The sequence below is a fragment of the Apteryx mantelli genome, chromosome 12 (genome assembly GCF_036417845.1).
Source record: "Apteryx mantelli isolate bAptMan1 chromosome 12, bAptMan1.hap1, whole genome shotgun sequence".
In the NCBI taxonomy this organism is placed as follows: Eukaryota; Metazoa; Chordata; class Aves; order Apterygiformes; family Apterygidae; genus Apteryx; species Apteryx mantelli.
Window position 1 is genome coordinate 28,073,526 of NC_089989.1, and position 16,650 is coordinate 28,090,175.

The 16,650-nt window shown below is 47.1% G+C and overlaps 1 protein-coding gene across 3 annotated transcripts in view; it reads right to left on the reverse strand.

Moving 5' to 3' along the window:
• The window catches only part of SRGAP3 (SLIT-ROBO Rho GTPase activating protein 3), a 158,730-nt gene that overhangs the window by 38,426 nt on the left and 103,654 nt on the right, over positions 1-16,650 (reverse strand). For all 3 annotated transcript variants that reach the window (XM_067303529.1, XM_067303530.1, XM_067303528.1), the window contains exons 4-6: positions 15,717-15,779; positions 6,796-6,981; positions 5,579-5,707 (exon numbers count right to left, since the gene is read on the reverse strand). In XM_067303529.1, the coding sequence (XP_067159630.1) occupies positions 5,579-5,707; positions 6,796-6,981; positions 15,717-15,779 (378 nt within the window). The remainder of the gene's footprint in view (positions 1-5,578; positions 5,708-6,795; positions 6,982-15,716; positions 15,780-16,650) is intronic.

The following is a 16,650-nucleotide window of genomic DNA, read 5'->3' on the forward strand; positions in this document are numbered from 1 at the left end:
TCTCTATAGCACTCCCTAACCTATGTATATTTTCTTAGGGCTTTTCTATGTGTGTGTTGGGGTTTTTGGGGGTGTGGGTGTGTGTTTCGAGGGGGGGGTGGGTTCTTTTTTTAAGATTAATTAATTGGCAAATTCATCTTCTAAAGGACTGTAGGACCTTGAGGCTATTCTTCCAGGCTACTGGGAAAAGAAGCAGAAACTGTCAAGAAGGAATTTTTTTTTTTCTGAAGGAAAGTACTGCTGCTTTTCTGTACCAAGCAAACAAGGTCTATCAGACCAAGACTGATCATGGTCTTCATGTAATACAATTTACGGACTGTATGACACTTCTGAGTCATAAAACTATCAGCAATGTGCTTAATTAATTTAGCAAGCCTGTTCCAATGTCTGTGGTGTCCAAGCAAGGAAGAAGCTATTTACCAGGTGCAATCTTTGGCAAAAGTGTGGTTTTGCCATATTATTAAACCAGGACTGGCAAAATTTGAGAGATCTGTATTGGTTGGATTTTTTTTTTAGTTTAAAACAGCACTGTAAGAACAGCTTAGTAAAACCTGTAGATCAGACTATCATGTCATCATGAGTTACAGTCCCCACTGACAAATGAGTGGCTGTTATTAACAACCTACGTATAAGAATGCCAGAGACTCCAAGGAAAGTTTACTAAATCAGGTACTGTTACATGAAAAATATGGCATCAAATTTCTGGGAGAAGAATCAAACAAATGCAAACGTTTCCCCACCTTCCTTCATCCACACAAGCTCCGTGTTGGAAAGGATGATACAAATCTAATCCTTTTTCCTTCTGTTTATTCCCTGAAAATGAAGAAACTCTTCATGGCAGAGATATTCCCGGTTGCATCGCTCTCATTTACCCCGACCGGGCACTTCACGCCCCAGGGCGACCGCTTGCGGCTTTCTAAAAGCTCAGGCACGTGTTGTCGCGCTGTCAAAACTCAAGGGTTAACTCCGCAGCCTCGGATCGGTGTTCTCAGCCCTGACCCGTAGCATCACAGAAACCGGCCACCCCTCGGGGAGCCCCCGTCCCTCGGGTGCGCACCGCAGTGCCAGAACCTGCCGCGGGCTGCCACTGCCCTTCGCGCCGCGGCGCCTCCCGAAGCAAAGCGCTCGCGTTCGCCTGGCTGCGCGGCATCTCTACCGCCTCGGCTCGCGGCTCCTTCCCAAAAACGCGGATGTGCTCTTTCCCGGGGAGGCTCCCGGGGAGCCCCGAGTGGCCCGGGGCTGCCAGCAGCAGCGCCGGGAGCTGAGCAACACGGGCAGCAGCTGCGCCGTAGAGCTGCACCGAGTCTTTCGAGAGGGACTAATTCCTCCTGATGGAAGCTGTTTATTCTATTTATTGCTATACTGTTGACTTTATTTGAAATCCCCTGAAGCTAGACCTTAGCTAGAGACGTACCGTATATCAAGCTGAAGCACAGGCACTTGTAACTCGGAGAGCTGGTTCTGAGCTACAGATGCTGCTCTGCATGACGGTGCTGTTAAGGCTGCGCTTTGCAAGGAGTTTCCGTGATAAAACATACCTGGTTCTTAGTTTGCTGGCAGGAGTCCGATATCTGGCAGAAAGCCCACGCAAAGGACAACAGAGTAGGAGGAACTTCTGTGCCTTGGTGGATCTGAAAGGCTTTTTATGTAGGAAAAATTGCTTCAAATAACAGTACGAATCCCCCAGAAAGAGACTCTCAGCTTGTACAAATCAGTGTCTCTTCATTAAAGCCAACGGAGTCATGCCAAGTTATCCAGACGAATGGGAAACAACATCCCCGTGTAGTCACATGGGGAAAACACGGCACAGAAAGTCAAGCTTCTGCCCAGCTTCAGTTTTGCAAGCACAAATATGCCCAGGCAATTAAGTACAGATGGAAACGAGGACAATTTGAGCTGTCGAAGATGCCCAAAAATAGATCCTAATAAAATGGTCTGTGGCTTCACCACCTTCAAGTATCTTTTTTTATTAAGGAGTCTAGCCCAGGCGCATGAAATACAGCCACGATGTCTAACAGCCCGGTTACAGCCCAGCGACTGCTCTCCGCCAAGCAGGCTGCCACCACCATGGCCTGGGACTGACCGCAGTGCTGCTTAACAGCCCTGCAGATGCAAAGATCGCACTTCGACATCGCAGTCTGGGCTATTTGTTCAAGCTCTTCAGCTGAGTCGGTGGCAAATCCCGGAGTAAAACCTGTGTGTCCCTGCGGTTCTGCCACCCATCGCTTTAGCACCAGAGAGCAGCAGCCCAACTCCTAACCCTCTGCTGCACCAGCAACAGCTCGGAAACAAGCAGTTCTCCTCCCCAGTTACTCTACTCAGCTCCCCTTTTTCCTCTTTTTCTTTACTTTTTTTTTTTTTAAACAGACATACATCTTCTGTTTTTTCTTCTGGTTTCTACTCTCTTGACTTTTCTGCAAGACCTAGAACTTTACTGTGATAAAACTAATCTTGAAGAAGACTTTTAGCACTACAATTTTGATTGTTGTTCCTCTCTCCTTTACTTGTTTGTCTTAGACGTGGCAACATACCAATCCATAGAGCAGCAAGCCGCTGCTTCAAAACGATTTAAAGGAGATTGAACAAGTCTGGTGTATCAGTAAGTATGCATCGACATCGAGTGTTGCATATCGCTCTGCTAAATCTAGTGATATCTTTCATCTGACCACTTCCAAAGGTTTTACAGCTATTTCACACACAACTCCAGAGGGAGAGATGAGCAATATTACCTCCATTTTACATACATGGCCAAAGAGATTAGCTTGGTCACACAGCGAGTTAACGACAGAAAGGAGACAAGAACCCAGGCGTTTTCCTGCAACACATGCCTCTTTCGAGGGACTAGGCACAACGGTGCACTTCAAATCCAAGCCTAATTTGGTCTTTCCCTGTGTCCCTCTCTTCCTTTCTAAAGGCCAGGAACGTCACTGGAGACGGAACCGGGAAGGACGCGTCCTGTGCCGCTTCACGGCTACTCCGGTGGCGTTTTACATTTCTCATTAAAACCAGAAGCCCTAGGAGATCTCTCCACCGTCTCCCAGAACAGCTGAGACCTTGTTTCTCAGCAGAGCGGGAGATTAGGAGAAAGGCTTTGTTAGCAAAGTCACAGCTCTGCAGCGATGCTGAGAGCGCAAGAAACGTCAAGGCTGTGCCTAATAGATGACATCCAGTCATCTGGGATTTGGGGGAAACGCTGCTAAATTAGCTGCTCCAGCGTTCCGGCAGTTCGGATTTGCGTACAAATCACAAAACTCCAAGCGGCAATTTGCACTCGACAGGAAGAGAGCGCGGGAGCCCTTCCATCACCACACTTGCGTTCCAGAAAGACAACCCCTTCGATCATTAATCGTCCCTCGTGGCAAGGCAGCGTGGAGGAGCTGGAGGTATCAGCAGAACCGAAAGGCATCGGCACGGCAGGGAGCCCATCAAAGCACGGAGAGGCAGCTCGCATGCTGGCACGGAGCTCTGCTCCCACCTGGGACCTCCCGGGCAGACGGACCCCTCCGCTCCGACGGCGATCTCCTACACACCTACACAAGCCCAGTGCTGCTGGTACCGATACCTGCCTTTTCTTTCAACTGCTTGCATTATCGGTGGGGTACGGTAAAATACACTGCATTTGTACAAGAGTCTGTTCAAATAAACTGCTCTCCTTTTTGGGGGTTTAAAATTAGGACACCCAAGTACAACTCACGCATCCATAGCAATATTTTGTTTTCTTTGGTGAACAGAATATATAATTAGGGAAATTTAGTTGCACAGCATTGAAGATGCTTTAGTTAAAGTCCCCTGAAGGGATTTCTGGAATGAGGAAGAAAAGCCATCTGCTGACTCCAATGGAAGTGTCAGCAAGGAAATAAAGTTGGGAGGAATAATACAAACAGCCAGAGCTAAACTGGAATTCGGCAGCTCTCCAGGAAATCAAAGTCTCAAGTACTCCAAGAAATAGAAGTCACTTTTTAAAACAACAACAACAAAAAAAACGATCAAAAAAACCCTCCAGAAAATACAAAACAAAACCCGGAAACCCCAGGGGGCAAACCAGTAAGATGTTACCATACTTTTCTGTCCAAATGGTTCCATTTACAAGTTATTGTGTAATTTTTTAACATGGCTAAGCATGTCTTAAATAATAAAGAGAACAGAAAGGACATACTAAGTATATATTTTATCTGATCTTAAAATCCTGACATCCTCAAGGGTTTTGCATCTGACTTATTTTAATTAACACTTGGATCAATAAATATAGGTTAGTGGGTTAATAGAGATAAACATCAAAGCACATTTTTAAATTATGCATTCAGGTAATGATGAAGCCAGAACGAAACTTGGCACTTATAGATTAGAGTTATTTATGTGATCACTGAAACAACTTAAGCAGAAATTCTGTGTAGCGCAATCCATAACACTGCGGAGACGCTTCTTAAAGGAAGAGACGGAAACCCCATCTCCTGAATCACTTAAAAGCAGCTCACTGGAGTCACTAATACACACACGGGTTCAATTCCTCCCATCACTACAAAACCTGCTTCCAGGAGTCACTGCCCTGAGGCAATTCAATGCAATGAGCACTTAGGATAAAAATCAGCAAGCGCTCTCCCTAGCCCAGAAAGCACTTCCACATGTGCTTAACTGCCAGCATGTGCTTAACCACCAAAGTTAAGGAGAGGGAAGCACCTACTCAGAGGTGATGGAAACTGCAGACAGAAAAATTTTCTGCTTTCAGCCACAAAAATGAGGATGCACCTGATCCTCATGAGAGTTTATCCATTTCAAATACAGAATAATCAATGGGACAGGAGGTAACTTCAGGATCACCTGGCTTGCCCCAAGGCAAATTCTGTGCCAAATGCTTTGGACTTTGAAAAGCTCCAGCTGCAGGAAATCATACTGTGTTGCAGCCGTAGTAAGATGAAGCCATTGCTTTAAGATGGAGGAAAATGCCATTTCGACATGGTTCTGAAGCCAGAACCAATATGCATTGACAACGAAATATTAACATGCTTATGAAATGACAAGAAAGAGGCAGAAAACATTCAAATAATTTCTCGTTTGTAAATTTATATGAGACAACCTGAACCACAAAGCTGGGAGGCTGAATCCAAATCTGGACTCCTGTGCTTATGCACTCATGAAGGTATGTTTGTGTTGGTTCAGGTTGGCTCATAACCTACAGTTACAATGAAAAACTTCATTTTTTTCCAGATACTGATGAAAGAAGAAGTTTATATGTAGCAGAAACATGAATCAATTAATTTGTTGCTCATGTGGCCACCCTAAAATTCAGTGAAGGCCAACTCCCACATAGTGGCAGCTCCAGTTCTGCCAACGTACGCCTGTAACAACCGAGGGGAGAGTCAAATCCGTGTGGGCAGCTGGGAGGAAAAAGCAACACACGAAAAAAGAAATCCACATTTACAATACATTTTCAAGCTCCAGTTCAGTGTATTTTAAAGTCCCAACAAATCCCCCTTCATTACCACCACATGTGCATGAGAGTGCATCAAAGGACCAAACCATGCCCAAGATTCAGCTGCGCACTTGTCAGGACACACACACAGAGGGAGGAAGCACTTACATCGATGAGGTCGGAGACATCGTGGATGTAGTATTTACTGACAGCTGCGTTGGTGGCTGCCAGGTTCAGCAGGTAGTCATTCCTGGCTTTAGTACACTTCAGCTTGTTTTCAGAATATTTGGCTTGTCTCTGAAAAAGCAAAACGGAGTGTCAGCGCACAAACAGGATGCTCCTTTCACAGTTGCTCTTGCTGCAGGGCCCCAGAGCACCCTGGCGCCTGGGTGTGACATGTTAATTAATAAAATTTGTGATCAGGTACAAAAACAGGCACCTTTGCCAGGATGGAGGAGAATCCATCTGAACATCCGTGGCTCATTCAGCCAACGCACAATAAGCGCGTTCTGCTCAGATGTGCCCAGTACATTCAGAGCACAGCTGCCGTCCTTTCATCTGTACATTCATAGAGGCTTTGGCATCAATCAAAACTAGAGGGCCAAATTTTCCTCCCAGATACACTGACATACATCTGGATTTACTCCAGATTTATGCAGCTGTATCAAAGTGGAATCTGGCCCAGAGGCTCAAGCTACAAGTTTTAGAACAGGATCCAAAATTGAAAACTGTACAAATGCAGATGTGCTTGGATCTGGGGCATTTGTTCAGGAAGATCGCTAGTCTATAGGTTTAGCACAAAAGATTAACCCTTCAAAGAGGATTTCTGATAGACAGTATTCCAGTGCTGGGTGAACAGGCATGCAAACAAATGTTTCCTTTCAGAGGAAGCTGTTGATCGTTCTCAGAAATTAACAGAAGAAAGAAAAAATTAACAGAAGAGTTAAACAATTTTGGAGTTGCTGAGAACCACGGGGATTTGCTGAAGCTGGGATGGAGTTAAGTGTTTTGACTGGGGAAGCCAACCGAATGCTGCACTTGGCCTCCCAGGGCAGTTTGTGGAGGAAGGCTCATGGTTATTTTATACATCCAACACCCCGCCAAGTCTCCGACTGAATGAATCCCGGGACAGCTATTGTTCATTGTTAAAAGCACTGTTTCTAGCAATAAAACATGAAACATCAAGTACGGTCCATGAGCAGCCACAACCCTCCATAGCAGCGTCCTCTGTCTGGACGACAGAGTGTTACCATACCAAATTAGACGTACTAGCACACTCCCTTCCTCAGTGTCCATTGGAGCCTCTCTGACCCTTCGGACGGCACCCCTGACTCCAGCCTGGCTTCCACCATCTCCTTCCTCTTCCTTCCTTCCCACTCACCCACCTTTTCCTTCATCTTCTCAATCTTCTTGACGGAGCTCCGTCGCTGAGGCCGGTCCTCATGCCGCAGCAGGTTCACACTGATGTCCCCTGACTTGTTGAACTGTTTTTCTTCCTGCTTCTCTGCCTCTTTCAGCTTGCTCTCAGCGCTGATGCTTTCTGCATGATACATGTGGTAAGTTTTCATCACCTGAGGAAACAGGAATTTGTGAGTGTCCGACTCTGTGAACACAGGAAGCACCAGTATTTATGCACGAGGCTAACATGATAGCTGCAAACAGCGTGGGGCAGAGCCTCAGCTGGGCCAAGGCTGTTTGAGGCCACTACAGCATTTATAAGGAACAACAAGGTGGGAAGAAAAAGTCCCTAAAATTAAGCCTAGCATTAGTCCTATTTCCAAAAAGCGTAGACCTGGCATTAGAACGGTTATTCCCTGCTCAGTGCCTGCTGCAGGGGACAGACTAAGACATGCCTTCCAGCACTCACCTGCTATTCACATTGCACTGTTTCTCTTGCCAGGGAGAAATGGGAAATAACTTAGTGCTTTGCAGCTGGGACAGGCAGACTGGCTTCTCCATGCCCGAGACCGCAGAGAGCCCAAAATCAACCTTAAGTCACTTTTGACCCAACCTCTCTCTTCCTACAGTTGAACTTGCTAAGCCAGTCCATCAGTGTGATAAATTCCTGTTTTACCATCCTGACATCGGACATCATCCTGAAGGTGGAAGAGCTGCAATTTCCAAGCAAAAATGGAGCTCGTCTACTACGATCACTTAATTCTGGTTTTACTGCTGCCAGTAAGAACAGTCAATGCCATGGTGGACTGCAGCAACACTCAGTGACTGTGGATACATGAAGCTGGTCTACTGCAAGGAAAACTCCTCGTGGCACAAATTCTGCTACAGCATTTACCTTTAAAAATAAAAGCCCAAAGGGCACATTGCGATCATTTTAATAGTGTTGGCAAGAAGGACACGTGCTCTTCTTGCTTTATGCCTTTAGTCGCATTGTCGCCTTTCCTCAACTCCCTTCAGGATTTGGATGTTTTATTTCACATTGCCTTGACAAGGCTTGAGATGCCTGGCTTAGCTCTGCAGGTCAGAGCTTCACGACAGCTGCCTGGGCACTGCCGGCCACGGGACTGAGACACACAGGCCAGTCGAAGGGTGGACCCCAGGCACTGAACCAGGCAGCAGAGTGGGCCAGCCCACGGCAGTATCTCCCCGTACTTCTCTCCTTCTACAGACGGAGCGCGCTCTCCATCAGCCGTGACCCAGCATGGTCCGCTCCCTTGCTGAGGCAACGGCACGGCTCTGCCTCTTTCCTTTTGATGGGTCTCCTACTAAAAAGAGGGGGGTTGCAGCAAAGCAGTGAGGAAGTCCCCGTTGGTCCCATGATGTATAAACCACAATGTAGGAAGACCTGATACTGCCAAGCACATAGAGGTGTCTTACAGTCCTGCCGCCCGCACAGCTGGGCGCGGGTCATTGCCATTAGCTCTAAAACACTAACGGCACTTGAGCAGGCTTTGGTTTGCTGAAGACACGCCAGCCCTTTCTCCACGGTGTCATACAACTCCACCCTGCACAGAGAGCCAGCTGGCTGGAAGAGCACCGCAGACCACACTATCTTACAATGTAATCCCCCTGAAATGGCCTGGGATTTAAAAAAAAAAAAGAATAAGATAGATGGGGTACGTGAACAGCCACCCCATTTATTAGAGAGTACAGCAAGGAGGGTATCAAAGGCATCACAGGGGAGCCAGACAGCCCGCCGGACAGCTGCCCAGTTGATGGCATTCTTCTGAGAGGTTCAAAGAGCTTTCCAAAGCCTTTCGGAACAGGAGCTCTCCAAAACAGATCTGCTGAGACTGGCATTCACACACTGATGATATCCTAGAGACCTGCCATTTACTCCACAAATGAACAGCTAGCAGTGCAAAGTAATTAAAGCCCCCAAATTGGGTTTACCAGTAGAATGGCTTTGGGAAAAAGACTGAATATGGGACTGAAACAGAAATAATTCCTGTTGCTGTGAGGCTTACGGATGGACTGTAGCCCCAAAGGCAAATATCAGATTCCATCCCCTTTCTGTCCCGTTACGTAAAGGCTTTAACACCATCAGACTATCCAAACCACTACACAACTGCATCTTTCAAGTTGTCTTTACCAATTACCAAGATGCCAATACGATCTTGACATCCACACGCTCAAGGCAATCAAACAAGGGCAGAAAGGAACGCCACGGCTCACGCCGGGGGTTCGGGATGCTGCAGGTCTCCCCGGCTGCATGGGCACAGGGCACATCAGCTGCTCCCCAGAGGTTCAGAGCCGCGTGCTGCAGCCCTTCCCCTGCGGTAAGGTCTGGCCTTCATTTCACAGCCGCGCTTCCTGCTGCCTGGCCTGATCTCCACGTCCGCTCTCGTTTCCCCAGCACGCCCGCGCAAATTGGCTGGGCCGCAGGCCGGACAGGCCAGGACTGCAAAGTCAGCGGCAAAATCCTGCTTCGCAGCACGCCGCCCACGGCATCGCCAGCAGCGGATATTGTCATCGCAGCAGATACCGGCCATGATCTTAACTGATGACTTCTGCATGCCGAGTACCCGGTTCTCAGAAAAGCAAAGCCTGCCTGCGGCAACTCAGGTTCAGCGTCCCAAAACGGAGATATTAAAACCGCCGACACTTCTGAAAGCTCGGTCTTTGATTCAGTGCTATTTTTGCTCTCTTTCCAGGCGTTCATTCCAAGAGCCGCCGTACGGGGCTGCTGTGATGTGCTTTCATGCTCTGTGCCTCTATTTAGCCCGAGCAAAGGGCCGGACCCTCGGCTACTGCCAAGGAGCGCAGCACCACGGAGAGGAGTGCTGAGCGCCCCCACGAAGGAGCCGGCTTAGCTCATCTGCAGGCTCTCCGTGCCAAGCGTTTTATTTAGCAGCTCCCGAACACAGGGCGAAGGCAAACAGGCAGCCACAGTGGGAGAGGACGCCTGGCTGCATTCGCCAGTTCCTGCCCGTGCTCGGAGGGACCGTTGCAAACGTCTGCCGCGGCGACGGGGAGGAGGACGAGGATGCTGAACTGCAGCCTGGCACAGATTTTGAGGCAGCAAGCTCCCTTCCTGTCTCCATCCCTCCAGCAATGTTAAAGAAAACAAATTTACAAGGACTTCGGGTTACTGATTCTCCAGAGACTTAACAGCTCCGCGGCCCCGGGCAGGGAAAAAGATGCAGCAGAGGGACAGCTCTGGCCTCGAGCGCACCTTGTCACACAACCGGGCTCTGCCCAGGGCTGCCGAAATCCTGCCACAGCCCCCGGGGCACGTGCTGGCCTCGACCCCGCCGGCCTCGGGGTCTGCCACGGCTCTGCCGTGCGTCAGACGTTCGCGCGCAGGAACGGCGCCAGGGCTTCCCTTCCCGCCCGCGGTAATAACCGCCGGCAACTCGGCTCAGAGCAACGTATTTTTAATCAGTCATCCTCCATACTTGCACAAATAGCTCCTTCGTTCTCCTCAGAAGCAACACGCTTCTCTAAAACAAGCTTTTTTCCAGAGCTCCGTTTATAACCGTATATAAGATAACACCAATATTTTGCAAGAGAAATGCTGTCATGTCGGAAAGAAATGGATAAAATCTTTCACACGAGCAGAAACAACATCAGCTGGAGCGAAAGGAAAAAAAAAAACCCAGCTTTTGTACGAAAAAAGTATAAGTCAAGTATTACCAATACCTGCCGGCAAACAGGTCCTCCTGAATTAAAGGCAAATAGAGCTGAACTAAAACGATGTCCTCCTAGCTCAGCAAAAGCTCCTTGCAAATGTCAGCTGAGTTGTCAACGCTGCTAGGCAAATGTTTCCTGAGTTTTCAGAATAAAGTGGCCCCAGGACCCTGCCACAGATGTCAAGGTCAGAAAATCTCCCACAGGCTCCATTCCGACCTCTATTTCAGCTCCGAATTCATCCCCGACTCAGCGGGCAGCTCGGGGCAGCTCGCACACCTAACCAGCTTGCGGCTAGTCCCAAACTTGCGCCAGTCTCGCCGCGAAGTGCGAGAGCAAGCTGAATTTTGAGCACAGCTGAACCAACTCGTATTTTTGGACAGAAATGCCATGAAACGCTGCCATGGCTGAGGCGGAAGCGAGGCCCACAAGTTAAAAGGGAACATGAACCCACAAAAGCGGAATAAGTCTGCACAAGCCTTAATGAGGAAAATACAGAGTTTTCCACAGCTGTGGTTGTCAGAAAGAACCTAAGAGGGTTTCACTTGGAACAGGTTAGGCTGAAACATATGATCTCTTTTCTCGCCAAGCACAAACGTCAGCTGTAAACGGGCTCCAAATGCCTTATCGAAGTCTGCAGAAACGTGCCGTCTCTGAGATTTATAATTTCAGGCAATTGCAAGAAGTAGTAAGCAAAGACTTGAGTCTCGTTTCTGAGCTGCTTAATTTCAAAATCCTGCAAATTCTAATGAAGAGCTGAGCCACACATTTCAAACTGCAGTTTCCGCAGTCAAAGTCACAGGACACACATGGAACAGATACTTTCTGGGGTTTTTCCTAAAGAGAAAGACTAACGGGGGCTTCAGTGAGCCCTCCTCCTCTTCACTGCTTCCATCTTTTTGTGAAAAGCCCCGAGAGAAGCGAAACAGGAGAAGTCCCGAACCTCAGCGCAGGCTGGCAGCAAGGAGAAGGGTTTCTCCAGCTCCCTGGGAGGCCCCAACTCAATGCAACCGTGTTGCTGCAATGGAGCAGCCCAACAATTAAACGATGGCCCAATTTGCATGATTTTTGTGAACTCTAAAGATTATGACACCATTACCTAGCCAGAAACATTTCAGCGCAATTATTTAATCAACTGTCTTTGTTCACCCAAGCCTACCTCTGCTCAGTCACAAGCCGGATCCACATGCTGTTATAATCCTTTTTTTCTATCGACTTCAACTGCTTTGGTTACTGCACAGAAAACACCAAGCAGCCAGAATAAAAGACAAGATGCAGAGTGCATAAGAGATGCCCAAAACCCACACAGTCTGGTAACTTTGCACAGATGTTACGGACTTATTTGCTAACGATGAGAGGAACTTTCCTTAACAAAGGCCCTTTTGCCTCCTCCATATTTCATCCCTGCTTGAACCTGAAAAGATAACAAGGGAATCAGGTTTGAAACTTCTCTGAAAGCCTCCTTAAGAAAACATAAAGGACTTAACATGACCACCAGTCCAAGTATTTTCCCCCCTGACTTCAGCATTCACATTGCTGAAACGAAGGCCCATGTCAGCTCACTGCAAACCATGCTCCTCATCTGATGCTGCGTAACGCAGCTTGCATTTGGAAGTTCAGGGGTGATTTTGCTTGTTCTAAAATCTGCCTTGATTTTGAATGGGGACAACCTATACTGCAGCAATCAACCCTTTGATCCCTAATTCTCTCACACCTCCTCGATGGTTGGAATAAAGTCATGCTGTCCCTGTCTCCTGCTATTGTGTTGCAAAGAAAAGCTGCCACAGCTGCGTCCCTGGGATCTTTCTGCAAATAAATTAATTAGCTGCAGCGGAGGGAGAAAAATATGTTCCAATGTTCATTAGCTATTTGACAACACAAGTTGTGTTTTCCAATATTAATAACATGTTCTGGATAAAGGCCACTTCCAAAATACCGGCCACAAATGTACTGCTTGCTGTCTTCAGCTAGAAGTGCTTTATATTTCTAAATAGCTCATCATTAAGGTTCTGACTCGGTAAAGGACTTAACCACATGATCAGCCTTAAGCACGCGCTTAGGCCCTCCTGAGGTCAAGACCACCAAAATACAAGCCCATGGGGAAGCAGGGAAGAGCACGGCCATCGGAGCATGCTGGAGACCCCCGGCCCTCATCTCCTCGGAGCCTCTGGCACAACCTAACGCAGACCCATGGCGTAAGGTCCAAATCTTTTGGACTGACAGAATTCGACCTCCGTCTCCCATGTTAGTGATACCAGCAACACTGGTCTTTTAAGAAAGCATGAAAGAAAACATGCCCTTTTCTTAAAGGCCAAAGATTTCTACAGTGTGATGCTTGCAGAAAACATACACTAAACAAGGAGGCACGACCTCCCCCATCGCAGTGCTCGTTACAGAAGGAGAAAATCTCCTCCAGACAATTTCTGTCCTGCCATACAAGGACTGATGACTATTATCATTTTTAACTTGGGTGATATATCGGTAGATATTATTCTAATTAATTCAATTCATTTCACACTTAATAATCCTCTTGAATAATACCTTGTGACAAAGACTCGCCCAGGTTAATATCACGGCACTTCCATGAATTTCAATATGCTGCCTTCAGCTATTGCCTTGTCTCTGCATTACAGCAAACAGAGTTCCATACATCAAATAGCACATCATTAGTTCCATACATCAAGTAGCACATCATTACATGGAGCTTACAGAAAACATTACCAGAACATTGCTTTGGGGTTATTTTTTTTCTTATTCCAATTTTAGCCTGACTCTTCAAACATGAATGCATACAATACAGAAAATGACCTGTGAGCAAAGGCAAAAAGGAACCTCGAACCTTTACAGACACAAATCTGACAATGTCTACTCAAATCCATAAGCAGGAATCAAAATAATGAAACTGATTTTAATTCACAGCTTAATTATTTCTGTGCAAAACTGTTCATGAGCACTTATTTCAGAAAGTAAGTCACCTATTTCTTTTTTAAATAAAGTCAGGGCAGGTTTTCTTAGGTTAATTTCTTTCCACATTGAGAGAGTCCACATAGTGACTTGCATCAAAACAGCAACACAGCTGAATTAAAATCCACTTAGTTATTTTGGCTTAAGTTTGAAACAGCAAATGCCCAAGAAGCAAAAAAGAAGAAAAAAATTATAGTTTCCACACTCTACATGGGATTCCCCTCTCAAAGTCTTAAAAAGCAGTCCAACGAGGGCTCAAAGGTACTAGGGATATATGTTTTGGCCACAGAGAGGATAAATGATTCCCCAGTGCTGCCAAAGACGCATGTCATTCTGCAGGAATAAGCTGTGTCTTTTGAGCCAGTGGTCCTTATTCTGCACATGATTTTGTCAGCAGCTACTGTTATTGAATGTGCTGCTCTTGGGTACACAAAATGTTGCAGTGAACATGCAAACATCAGTTCAAAGTGAAGATGTCCCAAAATGACACTGACATGCTGGATTAACCTACAAACCAAGTATGCAATTAAGCTTGTTTTACTTGATATCTCAAGAACAGAAAACTATTTACTGGAGTAGGGAGGGTTTGTACTGAATACATTTAAGATGACCTTGTTTGCCCAATAAGGTTTGCTTTTTCTTCACATTTTACTGTAATTTCTGAAATAAGCATGTCTCTTCCGAACATTCATTTGCAGCAGGATGACATAATCAGTTTGTTATCTTAACTGCTAGGTCAGTTCAAAGCAAATGCAAAGTTCCTCCAACAACTCCCATCTGTTTATCCATTTAAACCCATTCTGCACTGCATGTGGGAGCAAAGAAGTAAATGGAGTGAAATCTTGGTTCTAGTGAAGACCAGTTTTGCCACAGACTCAGCAGGACCAAAATTACAGTCTACATTTTCCTCGGAGAACTGCATGCATTTCAGACCTCAACACACTTCATACTCAAGTTGACTTGAACTGTGTCCTTCGCTCAATGTTTCCGTCCTGTGTCTGAGTTTCGAGTAGCTGGATCTACCGGTATTTAGGGTTAGTCCAGCCCTTGTTAATCTTTCTTTGTCGTGCATCTGTCATGCTGTTGCTGTAATTAAGATTAATTAGTTGCTACCGCTAACACAGCTTGTGATATTAAACCATCAGCAATGCAATCCCGAATCTCACAGAGGCTTTTTAATCTCGTCTGCCTGTCCACCCACACTGCAGCTCTCACAAAAACTGAACCCATTCAACAACCAGTGCAGAAAGAAACCTGTTAAAGGAAGATTTATGGTAGAAATTTCAAATAATATCACTCATGGTCTGTCATTTAGGCCTACTTTTTCAAAATGATGGAATAAAAAGAGTGTTTAGGAATAAACCTACTACAGTACAATTTATGTACAGGTAACAGATACAACTGAGGAGAGAAAATATACTGTCTGAACATTCCTACCCAAGACAGCCTTCACATTGCTTCATGGATATTAAACCCAAAAAAATAAAGTAAAATAAAATAAAACAATTCCCAAGGGGCAAGAGACAGAAGCAAAACAAGGATTTTTACTGCCCTACTCATGAAAACCTATTTGAAGAGAGCTGTCCCGAGCAGCAGGGCTGTGCTTTCACCTGGAGTCCTACGCCTGTACAACATCTGCAAGGAAACTGCTCCTCGGGGGCTTAATCAAGGAGATTCAGCTGAGTGCACACAGAAGTTTAAGTTTCATGAATTCAGCGGCAGAGGGTCTCACTCAGCCATCCCCAGCAGGCCACCAGACTCGCAAGAACAGGTCAAGTTCCAGCCACAAATTAGCACTGCCAATACAGAACGCAACTTTCTGAACCATTAGCGCCTGGTGGAAAGTACCGAACGAGTGAAAACTGGAAGGGGCCTAACGGCAGCACTGCAGAGAAGCCATGGCAGGTGTGAACGTTACAGACACCAGATACGGCACTGAATCATGCCCAAAACATTTCCCTTCACGCTCAAGTGAAGCAATTAGACAACCTGATCCATAGTCTGACGGAAACGCGGAAGTTCTTCGCTGTAGGATAGCTGGTAAATTCTCCTCTGCTTCAGTCAAAACCAGCGAAGAGTGAAATGTTTCTAACTCCTGAAAAAAGAACTGGCTGTACCACAAGATGGCACGAGGGAGAGAGAGACTCCAAAAGTAACTGTAATGCTTAACTGACATTTTGTTCTAACAAATTAAATTGCCTACGTTTCCCTCGCTGCACAGGCTAGACGTGAACAGGAGCAGTTCATTACTTACTGTGTAAAGCTCATTGGTGACTTTCAGGAGTTCTTCATGCATCTGTAAGCCAATTTCCTTGCTCTGGAAGGCAAAAAGAGTAAGTTGAGATTCTGTTACGCTCAAAATGTGCATTTTTAAAAGGAAAACACATTCTGAAGGAGGAAAGTTAAACTATGTGACTTCCAAATAGCCCATGCATATATAAATCCATTTCCCAGCCCGAATTCACAAGAACGATCTGCCTGCTCTGTGGCTGGCGCTAGCCAGGTCCACCCACAGCGTTGGCAGCGTTGGCAGCGCCGGGCCGGCGGGTCTTCCGGCGGCGTGGAGGTGCACGAGCCCGCGCTCCTCGGCCGGCGAGGCAGGAAGGGGGCGGCCGGGACCTCGCTGCGTTTCGCCAGCTCCCACCTTCGGGACTAGCAGCGGGTAGGCGACGCGCGCCGAGCCTCCCGCGGGGCCGGCGAGCCACCGTGCCCACGCTGAGGGAGTCCCCAGCCGAGCGTCCTGCTCCTCGGCCACCAGCGCCGCGGGGCGACGGCTCTGCCCCTCTCTGGCGAGGGGGACGGCAGCTACCGCCCCGGCACCTCGAGCAACGAGGCGGCAGATTTCTTCCCGACCAGAGGTACTTGGCAGGTTCTCGGGGACGCCGGAGTACTGGTAGGGGACATCAGGGCACGGGCAGAAGGGACGGGCTCTGGAAAAGCTGGTGATCTGGCCCAACAGCAAAGACGGGAATCGTCCTCCCCTTCTTTTAGGAACCGAACCGAGGTCTGAATCACTGTGAAGCAAGACATATTTGCTCCAAACCCTCCCGGCTCTTGCGTCCAAGTGGATCCTGGTAATCCCTAGCAAATGCATTCACACCCATCCCACAGAGAACAAAAACACAACAACTTATTTATGCTGCCGCTGCCTGGCTGCATTTTTCACATTGCTTTTGTGCCTGTAGGGT